The 23,882-nt window shown below is 43.4% G+C and overlaps 1 protein-coding gene across 4 annotated transcripts in view; it reads right to left on the reverse strand.

Annotated features, from left to right (window-relative positions):
- PRR5 (proline rich 5) overlaps positions 1-23,882 on the reverse strand; it is a 92,764-nt gene that overhangs the window by 50,358 nt on the left and 18,524 nt on the right. For 2 of the 4 annotated variants that reach the window (XM_075112714.1, XM_075112725.1), the window contains exons 3-4: positions 18,947-19,084; positions 2,991-3,104 (exon numbers count right to left, since the gene is read on the reverse strand). In XM_075112714.1, the coding sequence (XP_074968815.1) occupies positions 2,991-3,094 (104 nt within the window). In that variant the 5' untranslated portion in view covers positions 3,095-3,104; positions 18,947-19,084. Of the gene's footprint in view, positions 1-2,990; positions 3,223-3,327; positions 3,763-18,946; positions 19,085-23,882 lie in introns of those variants that run through there. The other 2 variants (XM_075112736.1, XM_075112704.1) reach the window with 2 other exon arrangements.

Raw genomic sequence — 23,882 nt, forward strand, 5'->3', positions numbered from 1 at the left:
GACAGCACCTCGGCACCAATTTCCTTTCGATCTAACAGTGTCAAGAAGTTTTACAGCATTTTAGTTTGGAGGTGAAGGAAAGTTAGCGGGGAGGAAGAGACCTTCCTTGCCAGCACTGAGTGCAGTGTGCCCCCTGCACACCGAACCCTGCAATTAAGCTCCTGCAGTTTGCCCTCCCTCAGTGTCACAAAGCAGCAGGCATCCTCTGGTATAAAGAGTCTGACAGCTGAGACTGGTCTGAACAGAGCGAAGGGGACATCGCTGGGCATCCAGACTGCAGCCACACACAAGCTGACTGAAGGGGAGCCGCACATCCTCCTTAGAAAAAGCCTGTGGTGACAGAGCTGCTACCTTGCAGAAGACCCCACCAGCAAAACTGCAGCTCGGCAGCGTTTTAGCATGGTCCCCAGCAGGGCTGAGGGAGCACCCTCACTCCACCTCAAAGGGCTGACTTCCAGCATGGGACCAGCAGTCTCATGTGGGACAGGGCCTGCCGTGGGCTTGTGCTTTCCCTCTCTCCACATCAGTTTTGATGAACTTGTTTCAAAGCCTCTTTCAGAAGCAGATACACACATGCCACACCCAGGCACAGCTGCTAACATTAGGCAAGAAACCAGCAGACATTTAAATATAGAACAGCCAGGCTTGGCGAGAAGGAAGAGCTCTGCTGGTGCACCTCGACTTCCTTGGTCAGCAAGCTCTTACTCTTGATATTGCACAGAATGAAACAGCACAGGCAATCCTTTCATTTGGAAGAACAAATATTCCCATAAACCAAAATATGGCATGCTAGTCCTCTGTTGGGGTTTTTTTATTTTTCAGGGGAAAAATTTTTCAAAACCCACCCAAGATTTTTGGTGAGTCAAAGTTTAGCCAGTTTGCCACATCAACATTATGCTCTCTCCAGGAGAGCTGAACACTGACTCCCTCGAGACCAGACCCTGTTACAAATGCCAAGATGGGCACACACTGGTGACAGGCAGAAGCTACAGTGGATAACTTCTTAATACAAGTAATCCAATGTCATTTAAGCCCTGGCTTTCCTGAGGATAAGCTCCAGAGAGGATACAAGCCTTTTTGCGCCTAAGAAGAATTACCCTCACTCTTTCTTCCACCCAGAAGAAAGCCTTGCATCATTAAATAAGAAATAAAGGGCCTTCCCTTTGCCCGTGCAGTGTGACTGGCTCATAATCTGCGTTACTTGCCATAGCTTTAGGCAGCTGTTCGTGCAGGCACGCAATGCCCACCTGACTTGCCACCACAGGTAACGCCAGCCTGCCACTGCATGACAGCAGCTCTGCCAGTGCTCCCAAAGTGTTTCGGAAGCGTGTGCCACCAAAAGGCAGGGCAGCCCGGTGATCCTGGCACAGAGAAAAGGCAACCCATGGCAGGAAAGCACAGTTAGGCCCGAGTTCACGCAAAGCAGCGACAGGATGACTTGTGGACACTTATTTCAGGAACAGGCAATGGAATGGTTGTCTAATTGTTTGGATGAAACACGCAGAAGTCTAGTGCGCTGATGGGCAAACACTTCCGGCCAGAGCTATACCTGTCTGAACTAAAAATAACAAACACTTGCTCTGGCTCACTTAGGAAAACTCTCTCATTTGAGTATCAGCAGCCCCTAAGCCTGGAGCTCTCCCCCTCGCAGCAAGCCTGGTGCCTGACCTGCTCTCCATTCGCATCCGCCTCCACGGCTCCCTCCCCGCAAGCAAGACTTGGAAACCCTAATCCCTGCTGACAAAAGTCATCAGCACACCATCACAAAAAGGCTTTTGGGACCATTTTCTGTCACCTTGGTTCACGGGGAGTTCAAGGAGGACTGCTTCCCGTGGGGCAACTGGCCAAGTAAAGCCCCAACTGGCACGAGCCAAGGTGGCCAAATCTAGCCTTTGATTACCACCACCATCCAGACCTCGGGGGCAACTCCAGGTCATATAAATAGCACAGTATTTGGGCAGAAACTTGGTCTACTGTGACCAGTACACTTTCAGTGCCTGGTGTGCTGCCGGCATTAAACAACTAATTCATAATGCAGGTATGAAACTACAAATCAAGTGGTGAGAGGGACAGAAGATGCAATGTTTTATATTTTTATTTTTTTGCTCAGCACTCAAGTACCTCTAGCAAATGTGTCTATAGTTCACTGGCATTTTGCTTCCTACAGCTGTACCGCCATACAATTATAAAACATAACAAATGATGCTTTCTAAGCTGTGACCCAGGAGATTACATTTCATTTTCAAAAAGGACATAATATAATTCCTAACAACTTAGAGACTTAGACTCATCTTTAAGGGTCTCACCAAGATGGTCATTAAGATGCTTTCTGAATACCTTTGCTAAGTGACACATTCTCAACAAAATGTTTGATTGGGTTTCTTTTGATCAAACTAATAAAATTTAGAGGTATAAATACAATAAAGAAAACAATCAGGGCTTATTTTTCCCTGTCCAAAGCGGGTGTGCTTCCATGTGCATATATACAGGCACACAGATATTTTTTTTAAAGTAAATTGAGTAGAGTTTGTCATATTTGTATCAATAACAGCAATTTATAGCGATGCAAATGAAAATAATGTATTTTAATAGTTGTGTATATGTAATTTTTTTTAAACTAAACTAAACCAACCTTCCATGAGAATATCTAGACAGACACAAAGACACGTTTGTAGCTGGAGCCTTTGAAATAAGTCCTTGTCTGTCACAAGGAAGAGCAGGCTGAGCCATCTGCAGGAAAGGCTCTTTGCTATCAGCCTTCAGAGAAAGGTTAACAGCAACAGGAAAAAAGCTGCTCCTGTCTTTTACCTGAACGCGAACTCCGGTACGTGTAGCGCACCGAGGCAGAAGCCTGACGTACGATAATCTCGCCGAGCTGGGAGCAAAGCAGCCCTTCCTGCAAGCTGATGGAGCGGCTACCTGCACGTTAATCACAGCCATGGGAACACGGAGAGGCTGCAGGGGAGTCGGCACATCGTGCGAGACCTTACCTGTTCCAGGTAGCGTTGGAGCAGGCCCGTCGCTGCTGGGTCCCCCGCTCATCCAAGGCTGCCTGCTCTCTCTTGCCCAGATCACTGAGGCTGGGCGAACTCATGAACTTCAACCTGCGAAGAGTCCTCATGGTCAAATGTGTGTTTGCGCGTGGCAGCTACAGATACACCATCCTGTTTACACACACACACACGCAGCTGGAGCAGCAGCAGCGGCAGCAGCAGCAGCAGCAATGCGAGCAGTTCCCTCCGTTTGCTGTTCAAAAAAGAAACTTAAAAAAAAAAGAAGAGAGAACCAGTCTCTACGGAGCACACCTCTGCCAGCAAGAAAACAAACCTTTAATCAGATCAACTCTGACGTCATCAACTGTGGTTAATAATTTCTCCAGTCCTTTCAAAAAATAAAAGTCGAACTTCTGGCTGCTGCTGCAGCACTTTGAAGGGGCCCCTTGCAACCGCAGCTGCCCCGAGTGCGAGGGCTTCCCCTCCCCCTGTCCCCGGGCACCACGACCCGGGAATCTTGCTCAGCGCCGCAGCGGCGTGCTCCACCTGTCGTGGGAACTGCTCGGCTCCTCCAGTGGCCTGGGGGGCTCTGCTAGCATTTCTCAACCTCTCCCTCTCTCTCTCTGGACTCATAAATGGAAAAGAAACTGGAGGGCATCAGACAAAAAAAAAAAAAACAACCCAAGCAACCAATACTGACGCACTGAGACTTTATTGGAAAGTTTCATAACTGGCTGTGCCCTGCCACGTTACGACACTGCACACACGCGCTCTCGCTCCCTCGCTCATACATATACATACGCACACTCCCGCACTCCCTCTCTCCCGTACGCACACAGCACACCCTCACGGCTCGCTTGCGAGGCTGCTTCGGCTCAAAGTGTCACAGAAGCCACAAGACAGAAAGTATTCACAAGCAACAGAACTACAGAATGAAAAGTGCTGGTTTGGGTTTTAGCATTTTGAGGAATTTTTGGTGGTGCATAGAAGAGCCACTTTGCCTTTCTCTGCCTTTTTTGTTTTTGTTTTTGTTTTTCTTTAATCAAGATAAAGCTGCACAACTTGGGGCAGACTCAGTTTCTACAAAAGCCCCAGGTGTCTTATCTTCAAAGGAAAAATCTTTCTCTCTCTGACTGCAGCACTGGAGCTGAAGGATATGCTGCTACAAGACTCCAGCCTGTGCTTAGCTCGCTGTCACTCACTCGCGGTTCTGTTTTAAATACAGGAGTGCCCGGCTCATCTGCTGGGAAGAAATGTAACAAAACAGCCATTAGCTTTCTCAGAAAAGAAATTGTTTGCAATACACTGAGCCAGAGCGTAAGAACTGCTCTTCTGTTGGTACGGCACTGGTCTGCTAATAGTCTGGTAAAAGCCACGAGGGCTCCTTGCAGAGTAACCTTCCACTCACTGTAAGGGGGCTGCACTACAGACAAACTTATCCTTTCTTTTTTTTTCCCCGTTTTCTACTTACATTTTTCATCTGTGATAAGCTATTGTCTAGATTCAGGCTATAATTGTATTTGTTTGTGTCCAAATAATATGACAAAGCTTACATTACAGGATAACTGAATTTCTCACAGTGAGATCTGCTCTATGTGCATCATTTACTGACATTATTTTAGTAAAATCTAACTCCTCTCACTACTTGCCCAAACTCAGCTAAGCTTATTGCATATAAATATTTATTTCCAAAATTTATATTTGGTGTTACCTCCATGGGAAACAGTTGCAGAACTACCTAGGGAAATAAATCCATTTTTTCCTTGTGCTACTTTTAGCAGCAGTAGTTTTATCCAACTGCTTGGATTTACATTTCATTGATTGTCCTTCTCACATCAAAACCCTCCAGTATCAGAGTAGACTGCACATAACATTTCTCTTTGAAAGGGACCTGCAGCTCCACATCTAACCTACATACAAAGACATCGCTATCCCCGGTCTCTTCCAGATGTTTAAATCCTTCAAACAAATGAACAACAATCCACAATGTACACAGCAGCAAAAGGAAAACAAACCCAACAGTATATGGCTGTATTCTAAGGAATGAGATGGCTTCTACAGCATACAAATCAGTGACCAAAAATAGATGCAGCAGAACACTGCTTTGTTCAAATCGGATGAAGGGCACTCCATTTCTGTGAGTAATACAGCCTGGGAGGGCAGGGGAGCACAACTCAGCCTGAGCTTCTGCTGAGGGCTCAGATAAACATGCATCTACCCTGCTCAATGAAACAACTAGTTAGATAAACCTGTGGCAATATAATTCCATCTAATTTCATTTTCCACCTAGCTCAGTTGCTTCTGTGCTTCTCACTTGCTGTGAATTTGACAGGCCTTGCAAAATGTTATTATACTGGATTAAACCCTTGGAATTTTTAACTCTTTGATCCAGCAGCAGCAGCAGAGACTTTATGAACTGTATCCTGATGATGCTGCTACGTCAACAGCTATATAGTAACATTTAATCTGCTTTTTTTTTTTCCTAAAATCTTCAACCTGCTAATTGACTGAACCCAAGGAGCTGCTGTGTCAACCTTGGACACACCAGACAATGCTGCAAAAAGCAGTACTGTGCCTCTTCACAAAATGCTGAATCCCAAAAGAAAAAAAAAGAACCTCTCTCCATCTGTATGTTAAAATATTACACCTATAGAAGTTGGACTATTTTTATGCCACCCCATCAATCTCAGTAACCGGTACTAGATTCAGAGCCGACGCATGCACAAAACACATGCGAGAGGCAACATTCTAGTTTCCTCAAAAATTCTGGATTGAGCTAACAGAGGACAGGCTTTCTCTACACTTCCTCCTCCTTCCTACGATTCCCCCTGATCAAATGTTGATTTATGATAAAATAAATCATTTTCAACAAGGTTTACCTCTCCACCCATAATTACAGAGTAATACTTGACATTTACATTGTGCTGTGCATCCACGGACATCCTTGACTTCACGGCATTCATTAATTCAGCCCTGAGCAGCTTTTGGGTATGAAGGTAAAAGACACGATCCGCACTTCAGTGTTAAGAGTGAACAAGAGAAAGGCGATGTGACCTGCCCAGGCCACCCCGTGAGCAGGTGGCAGAGATGTCAAGTGATCCCAGGACCTCCACCTCCTGTTGCAGCACGCTAATGAGGGGATGTGGCAGGGACTGGGTAGCCACGTACCCCCTGGGCTCGGGTGGCCAGAGGGCGATGAAGAAGAGAGGGCTCACGGTGCGGCCGTTCCCCTGTAGCTACTTGTGAAGAGAGCTGCCGCAATACAGCTCTGCTTCAAGATCGAGAGGCTAAGCGGCAGGGATTGCTCGCTGTTGGTCATGGAGAGGGATAAGAGCGCTGACCGGACTAATTGGGAGGGAGGGGAGGATGGGGGATTGGCAGGGGCCCTCCTGTAGGCTCAGTAACAAGCTCTACAAGCTTCTCAAATAGAACAACTGCACTCAGCACATTTACAGAGCCGAGACTTGTAAAGTACTCTTACATTAATTCATTTAATCCCAGCATGCCGTACACGATGCCAATACCACTATTTCACTCAAAAGAAACCTGCAGCTCAAAGGTTAAGTGATTTAATCAAAGCCACATAACCACCTCAGTGTGGAAGGCACATCCAGCCCTAGCTCCTGCTCCCGCCCTTCCCCTCCAACATCTCTCCACATAAAAACAAGCCTGTCTCTACTAGAAACTGTTCTTTCATCTGCGGGGCCCACATCCTGCGGGTGATGGCATAGCAAGTCCCGGAGCTGCCACAGTGCCGGAGATATAGGGGAATTCTGCTCACCTGGACTTGCTTGCTATCTTGAGGCCTGAAACAATGTACAGGTACATGAATAGAGGCTGACAGCCCAAGAGGCTTTTTGCTGGTATTACAAGACAACGTTAGCATGCAGATCCAGGACCTTGTAGCAAACACGGCTTTTAAAATAATCACCAAGGGTAACTCTGTAGTTACCTACTGGTATGTCTGTAACGCCTGCAACATTCTCGCTGGGAGCTGTAGTTTAAAGATCGCATTGCTGCCCCCAGAAAATGTTAAAAAAAATTCCAGGCAGACCTCCCCAAGCATACACTTGGTTTCAAAAGAATGAGATTTGCTAAAAAGAAAAAAAAAAAAGAAAGAAGAAAAACCCCCTACATTTTATTTACATAATGCTGTGTTAATTTTTACAGTACAATTGTATTGTCTTCCTACAAGTTTCTTTTTGACCGTGATGAGAGGGGAAGGGAAGCAAAAAGTAACACTGATGTACGGGAACATTAAGAAATTCACAATATATGAAATTCATAATAGAGCTGCCAATGCTGTGACTGCTACAGGTCAACGTGTCTTTGGCTACACCTTTCTGCTACTGCAATGACAGGCTAACACTGCAGCGATATTGGTGCCAGTGGGAGAATATAATCAGAAAGAGAATTTGCTATCTCAGCTTTATTCACTAGAGGTTTGCCATGCAAAAAACAACTCAATAAATATAAATTTTAATTGGGGGAGGAGAAAAAGCCTGCTACTTCACTTTATCTCCCCTGCTCTTTTGGACAAGGCAGCAGAAATCCCTATGGAAATGCTGAATGGTGTACGCTGTGCAAGCGAGGAACAAAGAGGTCAAGTGTATCTACGGCAGAAAGGAGTTAAAAACCTCCCTAGACAAATGCACTTTATTTTTGCATAAACCACACCACAAAACTTAGGGCATGCCTCAACACATGCCAAAGCTCAGGAATTAGTCTTCTGAAAAACCATACTTCTTAAAGGCACAGCACGTCCTGCTGCGCCAGCAGAGGAGGGGCAAGGCGGGAGGGAAGGAGGAGATGTGAGTATTGGGAAAAAAATAAAAGGAGCAGAGGGGGAAATGAAATTGCAAACCTTATGACTCATCAATTCCTTTGCTACAACATCCATATAAAGCTCCTTTATCAACAGAAAACAAAGAATAAAGAGAATAAAGACAGTATGAAACTGAGCAGGCACTATTTGCACCCTTCCCACCCACCCCACTGACTCCACAACCTCTGGAGATACAGGTGCTCTCAAGGACAGTTTCTGCTTATCGTTTATTGAGGCTGGTCACAGGACAGCCTTGGTTTTGCTGTTCCTTTGCTTTATTTCTACCCTCACCACAGTCAAGCTCTGACTTATAGGAGCGGACCTGGGCTTACTGTGCAGTCTCCACAATCTCTGAAACACCTGTGTACTACTTTACTTCTGCATCCTGTGACCAACATGACCAGTTGCCTCCCATTAGATATAATTTGGGTTTCTTCTCCCTCAACTGCATCCCTTCCAACTTGAGATATTCTAGCCTATGATTCTATATAGCACCCACACATGGGGTTTCTTTCTTTTTTATGCTGTGAAAAAGAAGAAATGCCCAAGACCGTATCTCCTTCCTAAGCAAGCAGAAGGTGACACTTAAGAAGAGTCCTTTGATTACCGCCAGAAAGGTATGCTCTGCCTCCCTTGCCATTTCTGCTGTAACACCTGCAAGTGCAGTCCGTCCTACAAAGCTCAGACCAACCCGCAGGCAGCCACGGCTGCTGAAGTTCCACTGCCTGCCCTGGAGATACACTAGCTTGCACCAAACACGGCCACCTGTAATCACTGCAACCTGCGGAGGATCAGGGCCGATTTCCTGGACCTTCCCTTCCCAGTTTTGTTCAGTGTGATGTACAGCAGCATGAATGTGCCTAGAAGACTTTCTCAGCAGAACCAGACACCTGCATCTGAACAAAGGACCATCCGGACTGCAGCAACCATCCATGTCTAGTTTCTTTTCACAGTTTTCTGCTGGATGACATTTCTTATCTTTTCACTGACTCTCAGTCTCCCCACCTTGCTCCTTTCCTGGTCCTCTGTCACCCTTTGCTCTTGTGCTCCCTCTTCCTTTCTTATCTCTCTTGGTTAGCTAATTCTTCCCCAGGCAAAGTTTTTAAGTATAAAGGAAAGGGAAAAAGAAAAAGAAGACCAAAGTGTGGTACTACTAACACGGTGTTTGCAAAACTATCTTCGGCTGGCTCTAAGGGAATCAAATCTTTGTCTTGCCTGTTTGGACTGTGAGCTCTTCTTTAGCTCTTCCTTACCCTTTTCACTCCGTGTTTGTACTCCAGCTAGCGAAGCGGGGCGCTGAGCTCAGAATAAGTCCCCCGTCACCAGCCTAATCTAACACAGGTCATGAATCTAGCAATACCTGTAAGGAAACCTTTGCTCAAAGCACCCATGAAATCCCATCCCCTTTGCCAGCAGCAGTTTTTGGTTTACAGAGCATAACAATATAAGCAGTTCTTAAAATACAGTAGACAACTAAATCTTTTATCCTTGTACTTCAGGAGAGAATAAGGATAGGAATAGGCCTGTTACACCCCCATCCAAAATATCAAGCCTTCCATCAAATGGCAATTCCCCTAGCTCGCAGTATCATTCCTCATTATCACTTCATAGGTTCTGGAAATTAAAGACAGCACAGTGATCTGAATGAGCACAATGGCTATGTTGGAGGAGGCAAGGATCAATGCTCTGGATTACAGGACCTGTAGCATTGCCACCTTTTCTATTCACATCACCTCCAGGGAAGGAGGTGGGTTTCCGAGCATCAGGCATGCCAGTTCCAGGTTCCACTGTTGCCCACTCACCGAATTCACAACCCATTGCAACCAGCATATACTCCAAGGCAAGCCCACAACTATGCTGGTAAATGAAAGTCAAACCTGTAACTATGATTTAGAAAGCAAGGTCTCAGAGTTATGATCAATAAGCAAATCAAATGTTTATAATACTTTGTGCTCTTACAAGATCATGAGATAGTCGAAAAGTAACTGAGCTCATAACACATGACTTTTTCCTCCCTGAGCTCTATGTGAATTTTTTCCTAGATTGCTTATCTTGCATAATTTTAACTGGATCCCAGAACACCATGACCTTGATGCAGCAGCTACAGTATCTCAGTGCTGTCTTCTACAGTTATATATGGTACAGCGCCTTCCAAATCTGTGAACCCTAGGAGATCAGAATTGTGTTCTGCGCAGTGCTATTTTTCTTATATCCAAACATTTCTGATTCAAGGTCTTCCGAGAAGGCTCTGATTGCCTTGGAAGGTCACCAAGATGAAGAACCCACTTCAGTAACTAACTGAGTTTCTAATAAGCTGCACTGGTGGCCAGCTGTTAGTTACGAGTGGTATGCTGGCTTTACTCTCAAAGCCAGGATACCTCTTGTGTGATATTCTTGATGAGAATGTGAGCATGGCTGGAAAAATGAACCATACCTTGAAATTACTGCCACCTCTTGTGCGTAAGTCAGGGAGGTCACTTCAGTACTGAGCAATGCAAAAGACAGCTCTGCAAATTTGGGGGAACTTTGACTCCGGTCGTACTATGCTGCTGTTACTCAAACAGTACTATAGCTCCCCGGAACAAATCTTGTAGCCCTGTAGAAGTCACAAAAGCCTGGCTTTCAATGCAAACCGATTCTTTCAGAAAATTTATCATTCTCCCTTGGCATCACAAGGATATTTTCCTGAATGGAAAAATCACTAGAGAGATTTTAGAGATAATCCAAAATTGCAACATCTAGCTATGTAGATGGACTCTGTAGCATTCAGTATGGTGGAGCTTTCATTAGGTACTTAAATATGGGGACATTTCGCCATCTTTTTATACACACATGCTGAGACAGTCCCTGCAAACTGAGATACTGGGCAGTGGAAACAGCAAGGGTAAAAAAAAGGCCTTTGTCACACAAATTATATTACACTTGTACCTTTAAGTCTTCATTTCACCAAGTCAGCAGGTCCAGAGCTATGACCTCCCAGTATGTATCACGTCAGTGTTTTCACAGGATGCTCTGGGAAATAACTTATCTCAAAGGGCAGAGTGCTGGAATTTTTCAGACTCCACGACAACGTTTAGAAAAACTCCTTTCACTCTCACTCCAGCTCATTAGCCAGCCTCAATCTTCAATCAGACATCAACATGACATCACCATTGAAGTTATCACCTTGTTATTGAGGAAGTAAGGCAACTTCCTTCCAGACAACATTTTTTTTTCCCCACAAGGTAGCAACAACTAGATAACTAGTTGAGGTACTCCTCCCTCCATGAAGTCAGCAGAAACGCCAGCCTCCTCAAGCTACTGAGGGATATGGTGGAGGAACAGGGGTGTCATTCAGAAGGTTTGTGTGTCTTCAGCAGCTTTGTGGTATCTTTCTGCCTCTCTTTCCTAATGTGTCCTGCTGCTCCAGCTTTCTTCTTCACTAGGCTTCCTTTAGTCATTTCAAATGATCTGTTATCCAAACTCAGCCTATATTAACTTTTCATTGCAAAATAGTTCAAGTTTACTAAACATATGGAAAACTAAAACTTCCCCCTTCCCCCCACCCTTAGAAAACTGCTGGGACCACAAAGGTTTTAAGCTTCATGGCATCAGGAGCTGTGAGCTATCCAGGGTCTTTCAGGCTTCCCTGCTCTATGGCCAGTGGTTTGAAAGCCCACGCAGACAGAGCTGCCCCACTCCAAAGCAGAAACACTGAAGGATTTATCTCGAGCAAGGCTCCCAAACGTTCTCTGGACCACTGGGATCCTGATACTGAAAGCACTGGGCCATGTTTCTAGGATGCATGGCTCCTTCATACAGAAAGCAATAGACCAGGCAGTCTCAGGCTTGCAGCCAGTACTTGCTTGAATCACTTTCTGTGGAGCATAATCCATTTTGGGAATGCCATTGGAAAAAATAAAGAAATTGAAAACCTCTCATGAGTGGGGAAGCCTGGACTGTGGTAAGCTCCACGCTCAAATCTCTGTCTTGAGTTTTGAGATACTTTGATCTTTATAAATAGGTTGGTACCAAACTTCACCAACTTGACATTTTCATGGTGAGACAGGGTGATGGCTGAGGGGAAGATCACAGGAAGAGGGACAAAAACTGCAGCCGTTGCTCACCCTGACTCTTAAAACCTGACAAACCTGTTTGTGTCAGCCTAATTATTTTTTTTTATTTCAAGCCCACCTGAGCCACATGCCAGGTTTCAGCCTGACGATACCTGAAGGGCTGAAGACCTGAGGTGATGGGTCTGTGCGTCCCCCTCAGCAGCACGGGAGCTGCCGCAGCGGCACTGAGCACACCCACCCACCGGGTACGAGGGGAGGAAGACCTGAAAACAGCCATATAAAAACATTAAAAAGAAAAAAAAAATTTAAAAAGGCACTGTAACATCTGTGAAGGTATGCTCCCAGGCACGTTGCTTTTTAATCAGATTTTAACTGCCTGACAAAGCCCCTCATGACTTGTTACGGCCTCCCTCGGGCAGGATGCACGTTACCACTGCCCGACCTGAGGAGACGCTGCCGAGGAAGCGGTTTTATCACCGCTCGCCAAAGGCGAGCGGTCGCCCCCACCCCTCCCCGGGCCCCGCTCGCCTCCTCGCCCCGACAGCGGGGGCAGGGCGGGGAGTGCCGGCGCCGCCCCCTGCCGGCGGCACAAAAGGGCAGCCCGCTGAGGGCCCTCCGCCGGCGTAAGCCCGGGGCTGAAAGAGGTTAAGGCCCGTAAACATTTATAAATCGACTGCTGTTTCCTCAAGTGTGATTTGTTTAATAAACGATGGCCATCTTTTGGTTTTCCCGATGGCATGAAAGGGGCAGCGGCCCTCAGGAAACACAACTCCGGGGCTTGTCCCTGGTCCCCTGCTCCCTCAGACAGCTCCCTGGCGCAGCACCATACCACCCCCCGTTTAGAGGGGAACAAAAATCTGAGGCTAGGTTCCCTGTACCCCTCTTTGGTGAGAGGTGCTTCCTACAGGACTCTCTCACGTCCCGAACAAGCAAATAAAACCTTGCCTCGCGCTTCTGCTCTGTTCTCCACAGCCCAGCATTGAATGGCAAGGGGGGAACACACAAATCACCATTATGGTTTTAAGTGCTGCTTTTCTCATTCCCACACTTTTGAGCCACAGATACTACAAGCGGTCATCACAGAATGGTAGGGATTGGAAGAGACCTCTGGAGATCATCTTGTCGAACCCACCCACCCCCCGCCCTGCTTGAGCAGGGACACAGGAACACATCCAGGTGGGTTTTGAATGTCTCCAGGGAAGGAAACCCCACCACCTCTCTGGGCAGCCTGTGCCACTGCTCTGTCACCCTCACAGGAAAGAAGTTTTTTCTCATATTGAGGTGGAACTTCCTGTGTTCCAACTTGTGCCCATGGCCCCTTGTCCTGTCATTGGGCACCACTGAAAAGAGCCTGGCCCCATCCTCTTGACACCCACCCTTTAAATATTTATAGGTATTGATGAGATCCCCCCTCAGTCTTCTCCAGGCTGATCAAACCCAGGCTTCTCAGCCTTTCCTCATAAGAGAGATGCTGTTATAGAGCGGTCATGGTGAGGTAGGTCAGAGCAGCAAAGCATACTGGCAGCTTCAAACCAGACAGGGCATCTGGGCATTTCCAGATGGCCGCAGGGGCTCCCCCACCATGCTCTGGACACGTAACCTAAAAAGCAGCCATAACACTACAAGTCCCCCAGTTTTGCTGTTCATCTGCTTTTCACCATGATACATATCCATAAAGCTTTAGTCCTTGCTGTGATATATTGGTGCTTGCAAATTGTAGGGCACTGATCACAAGATGGAGGGAAGCAACCCTTTCCCCCCCCCCCCCCTTTTTTTCCCCCCCTAAGACTCTGAAAGGTCAGATTTGGAATTAATTTTGTCTTGTGTAATGTTTTGGCTTGGTTCGTATTTATTCCAAGTGAGTTCACCCATTTCTACTGCAGAAATAAAAGGTCATGAAACCAGTAAATTCTCTCTCTCCTAAAAGGGGTGAATCCCTTCTGGGAAGTGAGTCACCAGTGAAGTGTACCAAAAGAAAAGAAAATGCAAAAATATATTCTGTGGGACTGTAATCACAGCTGGGTGCAATTATAAAATGCACAAGGGCACTTGGGATGCCATTTGCTTGCATCAATTTTTAAGCTGTCTGTTTAATTTGATTGACGAACACAGGGAGAAAGAGTAAAACCTTTTTACTATTTTGGTAAAAACAAACCAAAAAGGATTTTTTAAAAAAAAGCCATCTTCTTTTCTGCAATATTTGCCTATGCAGCAGTAGAAGCCAGCACAAAGATTTGGCCAGACTGGGAGAACGGAGGAGGCCAGGGACGGAAGAGCTGAATCACGTTATACATAAAATAAACCTAAACCAACCTTGGCCCTCAGCTAATACTCTGCATGTTAAAAAGGAGATATGTGCGTATATATATGTGCGTGTTATTATGTTAATTCTATTAGTCATCTGTTTTAGAGACTGGCTCCAACAGAAACTTTTTGATCCAGATTTGAACACTCTGAGGAAGTAGAGTAGGAGAGTATCCAGAACTGAACTTTTGACTCAGACTGGCATAAAGATAAACAGCTTTTTCAGTCCAGGTTTTTGGTTCATTGACTCCATTTGGGTTTCCTTGGGTTTAGTACAAGAATTTAGCATGCCATATGAAACATAAACCCATCTAGATTTATTCTGCTGGAATAAAATAGAAATTTTCACTGTTCATTTACTGTAGTGCATTGCTTCCTACCTACGCTTTCAACAGAAAATCATCTTCGTTCAAATGTTCTGAAGCATTTTTTTTAAAAGGCAAAAAGGCTTTCTAACCCTACTGTTGGGATCCAGTAGTGTTAAAAAAAAAAGTATAGGAGCTAAGTATAGGCTGAATCTTTCCTTACTACTTTATCAAGAAATGCTATCTAGTCTTTAACATCAGGTGCTGAATCAGTCCCATTTCAGCTCAAAAGCAGAACACAAGTTCTAAAGAAATAAAAATATAATCATTTTTCAAGCCCACGTCATGATTTTTTTTTCCTGTATATGATTTTTAAGGCCGCATTTTGGTAACTGTCATTATTTTACTTGTGGAAGATTATTCAAGCCTCAGTGAGGTAACCTGTCCTCCTTTGCTCAGCTCTATGAAAGTTGTTTGGGTTGCATTTGTGTGGAGTTGGGGAAAAATATGTTTCTTTCCTCTACTATTTTCGCCTGCTTTTACTTACAGCAAAATTAGATGTAATAAATGTAAGACTTCAGCTGTTATATAGTTGATAGTTATTTTACACACAGTTAGACAGGCAGATAGAATAGATAGAATATTTATGCTTCTATCTACTACTGTCTGTATTTTACCAAGATGGCAAATAAGTAACAGAAGAAAACTGGGAATAACATTTGAAATATTTTCTTCCTTTTGATTAAATTCTCTGTGAGAGCTATGAAGAGAGAAGAGACACTTGTGACCACAGTGACAGCAGTGTAGTGACCTGGGAGGTCAGAACTAGAAGGTGCAATTAAGACCCTCTTGCGATAAAGTTCAGTCACTCCAGCTTGGCCTTTCCATTTTTTAAGCTCGTTCAGCACTAGCTACTAGGAAATGGGGTAATGGACATTGGGAGTGGGATGTGTGAGAAGTGTACAAGTAGAGATGTACAGGAAAATCCAGGCCTTATTCTGTAGTTGCTGGAGAAAACCAGGCACATCCAGGGTGCCCTTCATTGCATCCTATAAAGGATATTTAAAACTGGTCAGGTAAACCATGCTGGGGACATGCCTGTTCTCTCCACCAACTATAAAGAGAACATAATGTGAGTAGTTCAGATATGGATATGGTATTCCAAGCTGTAAATACCTAAAGTTAGATGAGATGAATGTCATCCCCAGCCTCTTACTGCCTGGTTCATCATGATACAAATGTAAATAATCTGGCATCCAACTAATGAATGTCTCACTTCCTCAAGTACGTGCTCTGACCCTAGATGAAGAGACCTTTTGGAAAAGTCTTTGGTTTGCAAGCTCAGTTGGTATTTCAAGTAGGGAGATATTAAATTAGGAGTAAGTCTAGGAGAGTCTGCTGCTGACCAAAGGCATTACGGGATTGTGAGAAAAGGGCAAAGTTTGCAGCATTCATGGGACAGCCTCAACAGAAAAGCAAATGGGATTTGCTGGTTAGGAGCATTTTCTGGCTAGGGAATCAGCTGAGATTTTAGGGAAGAGTTGAGTTGAGAGTAACACCTGCTCTAGCAATGGACAAGGAGAATTAAACAATAAAGAAAGACACTGTCAGGCTCTCCTCTTTGTACTGGAGAAAGAGAAAAAAAGGGAGCAGAGTTACAGCTGTGCCAGGAACTTTTCATAACAGTAATTACTAAAAGATTGAGCACTTATCGGCTGTGACACAGTAAACATTGCTAACCTCCTTCATTATCACAACACTCTCCTACCGACTTCTGTCTCCTTGTGAGCACAGCAAACACATTATTTTGCTGTTTCTGATTAGGCCCCTGCCATGCCAAGGCTTCTCTATGTGCTCGATATGAAACCTCTGACATTCCCATGGAATAATATGGGACTCTACACACCCAGAAAGTAAAACCTATGTACAACCATTTATGAAGGTCATGGCCTGCACATGTAAGGTAATGGGGGCCTGAAACCTTCAGTATGTGTTTTCTATTGTCCCTGTTACAGTAGGACCAGACTCCTAAGACCTTTAAATTATATCATACCACGATGAAGAGCAAATAATAAACGTAACTGTGAAAATCGGCACACTGTTGGAATATAAAATTTGAATACAACACTGCACTTAAAACCATAAGCATCACTTAAAGTCTATTATATTGCCAGCAAGGGAGAAGTTACGGCTTTTGCAATGAAAAAAACCCAAGTGGTTTTAAAATGCTGGGTTTGCAGCAGGCAGGCAGTGTTTTTTCATAAGGCATTGGTATTTCCAGTCAACAAGCACACTGTCAGGGTGGTGGTAAATTGCACAAGGCATAATGTCTAATAACGCCTCCTCAGGTGATGGGAACTTTGATCTGACTGTCCATCGTAGCAAGGTTACAGATTACGTAGTAATCTATAAACAGTTTACAGTGGGATAGTTTGCAAATGCTCTACTGAAAACAGAAAGCACGCACACCTCTCTCCACTCTGAGGGGCTGTTATTTACAATACCACAAGTAAAAAGTTTAACTACGAACAAAAAGATGGAGTGTTCACAGTGAACTTTTCAAAGTATTTCTGTAAAGTATTAGAGCAACTTTTAGTTCTGCTGGCAGTGGCTGAACACTCCGAACAGCAGTATTTGGAGTTGCTGCTGACAGAACTCACATTGGGTAACAGATTAGTTGGTAGACTGCTAACTTAGTTAACAGCAGGCATGGGTATTTGTTTTAGAGAATGCTGTAAAGTTCACAAGCAGAAATTTTCTGGGTATGCTTGAAATAACACGGGCAGAGGTAGCAGGGATTTCCTGGCTGAGTTGTATTCAGATTCATTCCTGAATTTTTCCAGAGGAATCACTTTTAAGTAGAAGAACGATGCCCACACCCATATTCTTCATGACCTGGGATGATCAAGTTCCCGTTGCATATCTATCAAATACCCTCGCTCTGCTACCAGTGCTGTTAACTCACTTCTCAGGGAATCCAGACTGGCAGTAGGTAACAACACCCTGGAAATCCTTGGGGAAAAAAGTGCAGCGCAAGTGAAAATTATTTCTCTCACTTTTAAACATCTGTGCCCAGTTTGAAGACCAAGCTAAATCCTGCTGTAGGCCACAGCTTTGCACTGGATTATGGTGCACGCCCCAGTGGGAGCTGCAGATTATAAGGGACCATTTACTCCTGCAGCTTGAGATGAGATCAAGTAACTAACCACTGTAGCAAAATCCAGCTACCATTGCAATGAAGTAGCATGGAATAGGCATTCCCGTCGTTTATTGCGTGACACAAATTGAGAAGACAGCATACATTACTGCCAAATAAATCAAAACAGAAGTCTTCAAGGGTAAACCCTTTAGAAAAGACCTCTCTGCTTAAAAAACACAGAGAAGAACCTGAAGCCATGGCAGAGGTTAGATTCTGCAGCTTAGTGATGAAGTAAAGAAATCTTTAAGAGAAAATAAGTCTCTTAACATGTTGAGAAAGAAAATTATTTTGGAGGAGGAAACTGGCAACTGTTTTTTGAGAAAATTTCTAAGTTGCTTTGAAAAAAATGAGCCTCTACATGCGATGATAATGTTAAAAGAAAAACAGAACAACGTCAAAGACAGATTAAGCACATTTACTTTCCTTTCACATAAATGCATACGCACACACCCCCACACACACTCTCCATTAATGACTAGCCTTTACTGAAAGTGATTTCAAGAAATCTATACAATTTCGTCCTTCCTAGAAACCTTTAATCTCAAATGTGGATCCAGTTATAGCAATGAATATTAAGGAACTCTAGAGGGCTGTGCCAAGCACCTCTGCAGAAATAGCTGCAGCTGTGTAAGATATTACTACCACTCAGCTGTTCAGCGCCGCTTCTTGCCACACCCCGTGTATATATATATATGTCAGTTATATACAGGTCATTTGAGAATTCCTCATATGCTTCAGTGCACAGTCAGACAGGGCGGCTTAATCTGTTTCTGCAGTGGTTGTGTGGCTATGGTCTTGGTGAACAGTCTCTGAACCCTCTCATTCAGCTTGAGCTCACTGTGGTGGATAACACCCAAGCTTTTGCATCACCCATTCTGGCTCTCTACTTCAGGGCTTTTTTTCCCAAGGACATAAAGTTATTTAGAGGCTCCTTTCAGAGAGCAGAAATTCAAGCAATTTTCTGTATTGCTTGCTCACAACCCTGATTCAGCTGTAAATAGATTCACAGCTGAAAGTCCACGCATACCATTTTTTAAGCTGCACTAAAGCTACAGGGACGTAGACTGACATGAGCTGATGTTAAAAATCCCAAAGTACTGCATTGTTATTCAGATATTTTTCTATGGCAGAAAATACAGTCAGTTCTGTGGGAAATTTTGAAGAGAAATGTTAACCCTAGTGAGTCCAACAAAAGAAACTCTCCAGGTGTCTGAAATTGGAAACATTTTCCAGTTGCAAATAGTGTTGCAGAAACATGTGCTTACCTGCTAAAGGGAGAAGAAAACAGGATTGAATAGCAAATAGGGAAGACTCTGCAGCAGGTTTCCAAGAGTCACATGAAAATTCTTGACAGATGATACAATTTGGTTGAAAAAAGTCAGCCCCTTGCAAAGAAGGCAGCTCTGCAAGAGAAGATGGACAAAATGTAGTATTGCACATACTGCTATTCTAGAAATTGTTTCTCAAGAGCGCACTAATAAGCACATACATGACACAAGCAGAAGTAAAACAAGTGCTGTTCCATCTCATCACTGACAGAAATAAACATTTCTTCTTGCACTTTTCCCTTTTCTGTTTTGTTTTCTTCGGGGGGAAGCAACTCATTGATACCAACGGTAGAGCTACACTTACCACTAAAGAGGGTAAGAGTTGCCCTGAGCACACACAGTGCAAGTGGTTCTGTGTCTAGCACTAAAGAGGTGACAGAAGAAGGTCTGAAATATGCTGCATGACCTGTGGTGATCACCTCTGGATAGCAGATGCCCTATAAAGCCCAGAAAAATCTTAAATGCATCATTTAGAAATACTGGGAATTCTTTCTTTAGGGCTTCAAATGATGGTCATATCATCATTGTCTGTCCTGAGCTGGTCTTGAAGTGCCTCTCTGAGATGAGTATTAACAAAATAAACAATCCCAGAGTGCATATCTTGGTGCAACACGGAATTTATTATTATGTGACTTCTAATCCCAATACAAACATCTTCATATTTTAAAGATTTTTTAAAAAATCACTGATAAATACAAAACACTATTAGAAAAAATTAAAATACACATACATACACAGAGACACTCAGCAGTATTCACACACATCCACATCCTGAGTATGATGGTTCATACCTTGCACTTGCGTAATTAGTCCCAGTTCTAACACACCACTAAATTGAACTAGGAACATCCTTTTTGACTCAGTTTATCGTGGCTACAAAGTGCCCTTGCTTTTGTTTTGTAGCATTTCATACCCACTTTGCAAGGATGTAAATAACTGCATGTGTTATTAAAAGTATGTATTTTCAGGTTAATCCTTCCTGTGTTTGAGAGAACTAAGTAATCCCCCTACACGCCCACCTTTTGTCTGCTCTACGGGTGTGAGCTTCATTCTGTTATCGCTCATTTTAGTCAAAATCAGAGGTGTTAGTTTAAATAAGTGTTGTGCAAAGTCAGTGCATTTTGACTGCAATGCGTTAAGGAGTGCACACATAAGCAGCTCAGCAGACAGCCTGCAGAATGGGGGAAATTATCCGCAGCTTGTAGGCTACAGAGCCACGAACCGATATTTTTAGTACCTGGGGGAAAGGTAGGGAAAGCAACCTTTCCAGCAGCACATGCACATCTAAGAAATGACACATGAACAAATTGGAAGTGAGAGATGTATAGCAAAACCACAAGACACGAGCATAGTACACTGGCTGCGAACATGCTATACCAACAAAAACTCCTGTAGACGCAGCTAGGCATTGTACGATTACATAAAAAACTGCTCTGAGCAAAGCAAGCTGTATCAGAGTGGAGCTTTCTTGACATAGCGGGGTTTGTATTAGGAGCTTCTGCTGAAACTGCTGGAGTGGTCAGGACATTGAGGTCTTCCAAGAGCTATGGCCAACTTATCTCAGCTGGAAGTGGATACTATCAAAGTATCTAAAATAACAGGCCTTGTCATGAATTTTGGCTTTTTCCCCTCCCTGCTTAAAAGGCAAATTGACGAAGATTCTTAATCTTCTGATTTAAAGTATATGAGAAATCCCACTGATTTTAGACAGATATTATGGACATAAAGTGTAATAATAGCTATTTGGTTCTCAAAAGATTAGATGCTTATAGGTATAAAAATAGTGTTTTGCTTGGTGATCCTGCTTTGACATTTCTATGCTAGCAGATTAAAAAAAAAATCCTCCAAATTGCCTATAACCTGTTACAATTTGATTAGCCAGGGTAATAAACCAACATCACAGTGCTATTCTTCAGTATTGGAGGGGGTTATTTCAGAATAAAACTTCACTGCCTTTTAATTTAAATCGACCTAACTTTGATGATCAAAGCTCAGCTATTCCATCAATGCATGTATGAAGTATGAATTATTTTTTTTAAACTTGTAAATTACCTTTATCTTGCTTTCATCTAATATCCCGTATATCTTGAACTATTTATAGGTTCTGGGGAAAGAGAAAAGAGAATGCCTGAAAAAAACCAACCCATGATGCTGTTGTACAGAAGTTTCAGGAGACTGTAATTAAGCATATTCCTTGCACCAGCTGAGCAATCAGTATGTTATTTTGGCAGGTAAGGAAATCAAGAATTCATGTAGCCTTTTGTTATCAAGTATTGATGCCATGCCTTAAACCAGCATTTCCCGGAGGCAGAATTTCAGAACTGCTTTACAGTTTTCTCAGGCGCATAGCACTTATCCATCCCTCCGCCTCGCTATAGGGAAAGCAGCAGCAGAAGTCTCTGAGGGGAACCACAGTGAACAACTCAAAACACTTTTGCAGACATAATTGTCACTTAGTAGCTTTAGAGACCTCCTGACCAGCATGGAAAATAAATATGACTCCAGAGGTTTTCAGATCCCAAAGCTGACACAAATCCAGATTTGTCTCAAACTGCTTTGAGCCACAGGTCAGTCTAATTTCCAGGTGTATTCTGCATGTGTGAGGCAGAGGAGGAAAAGATGTAGTGTGGCTGGTGATGCCGCTTAAAAGAACAGCTATTTTGGCATTTGTTCAAATCCAAAACACTACTTCTGGCAGAGAGGCCAGTTGTCCAATTACTAGTGAGTATTCAAAAATACAGGGTAAAATGCAGGATCATGCATCACAGGTGCGTTATAAATAAAACATTAACATAACTGTCCTCCTTTTCTAAGTGGCTGTATTTTAACTTACTTGTGAGTGAAATTAATTTTTCATACAGCATGAACTTGCTCAGCAAAGAGACTGTCAGTTCCTCCTCAGGACCAACAACAAGAGCTGCTGCACACCAGTATTTCAGTGGAGCTGCCCCAGCTGCCCCACTTACACCTACTGCTCAGCCAGCTATGGCCAGAGAGAAAAGTCACACAGACTCTAATTTCGGGTGTTACTGCATGTGTCTTTCAATGCAGCCCTGAGTGGGTGGCAAATAAGCTCTATCATTTCACTGACGGAAGTCCACAACGATGCAAGCCAAGAATCACCACACTGGCTGGAAATGGTGATTTCAGTTAAAACTACAATCAGCCTGGCAAGCTAATGTGATCAAGGTCTGTTGTGTGAAAACCCACAGCAGCACCATTATGGACCTTTTTCTATTGAAGATTTTAATTTGGGGCTGCAATGACTGGGAAACATCAATGGCTGGAAATTGCAAAGGCTTGGTCACTACTTTCAGAGTTTTGCAAGCTCAGCTCAATCCACCAGGAGTGTGGAAAAAAGTACATAGGAAGAATGAAGTGAAAAGACATTGATATAAAACATACCATCTGCACTCTTGGCTTTATTCCTCGAGTTACATACGTGTAGATTTTACTTTAGGCTAGCTAAGCCTTATTTCAGTCTATAAAGCAAGTGGCGTTTTGTGCTCTGGCTTTCCCCTCCCTGGCCATTTAACAAGCCAGTCTACATCTGGTCCCAACAAGCAAGACCACGGGGTTACCAGCCTGTGCTATACCTGGCTTCCCAAGCACCTCAGTTCACTTTTTCAGACCTGTGAAAGATCTGCAGTTATAAAATATTTTTCTTTTCTTCCCCAGAAAGAAAAAGATGTCAGTACGCCTTCTGGGCCTTACTTCCCTGATCTTTCTCCTTTAAAAAATACTTCACTTTAATGGAATTAAAGCTCATACTATAAACTCAAATTATAACTAAAGGATGAATTCTGATGAATTCTGGCTACAGAAACGGATCGGAAAGCTCCTGTTGACTTTCCCTGGGGCAACATAGTACTTCAGACAAATAAGATGATTGTTTTTAATGCTGACTTCTCATAGCTGATTTTTTTTCGCTGACAGTCTGTTTTTGTTGCATATATTGTCGAGTTTCTTCTCGGCTGCAATAGTGACATTTAATTTGCTTTTATATCTCTGAGAACACAAACTTATGAAGACAGAAACCTAAGGGTAATAATTTCTCCTTAAAATCCTTGGTGTTACTCCTACAAGAAGCTGGATGAGAAAGTTACAGAAAGCTCTGCATTAAAAAGTGTCCAATGTAACTCCATGGAAACAAAGAAAAAGCTAGAATATACCAAAAACAAGAATAAAACTTCAAGGGGCTAATTACAGGATTAACCTAGTCTAAAAGCACCAAAAGATCTTCCCTCTTATCTTAGATTATGATTCTCTCCACACTCAAAACTCCAATAATTCATATTTAAAACCCTTCTCATTCTTCATTTCTCGTAGACTGAATCTTAAAAGTAAGGACTAATTGATGGCACGGACAAGAGGAGCACAGATTACTGCAAGCGTGCTTGTACAGACGTAGGTGGTGATGCTTCATTTTGCAGAGATCACCTTGTGAACTGGATTTCACAGTACCCCAAGTTTAATTTGTATTTGGCTAAGTGAAAACATCTCACAAGCAATGCATGCAAGTGCAACGGCACCACTACCAGCGTTTTCACACTGCAAGCAGGCTGTGAATTTAATCCTGGAGGTAGAACAGTAGCATGTTTGTCAAGACTTAACACAACAGACGAAGAAAAAAATCCCAACAGCAGTGCTCCTCAAATTCATAATGCCTTTATAGACAGAGATTTTTAAATCTCTCTCCACTGCCCTGGCCCTGCTTTAATGAAAATCATAGAAAAATATTCAACAATTTCAGCAGGAAGACTGGAAAATCCTATTCATACTGTGCATCATTTTAAGCAAAATTAATATTTGATATATTAGTGCCTTGGTTTTACAGGTCTCACGTGAAAGTCAACATCCCATAGTGATTTCA

The sequence above is a fragment of the Phalacrocorax aristotelis genome, chromosome 1 (assembly GCF_949628215.1).
Source record: "Phalacrocorax aristotelis chromosome 1, bGulAri2.1, whole genome shotgun sequence".
Lineage (NCBI taxonomy): Eukaryota > Metazoa > Chordata > Aves > Suliformes > Phalacrocoracidae > Phalacrocorax > Phalacrocorax aristotelis.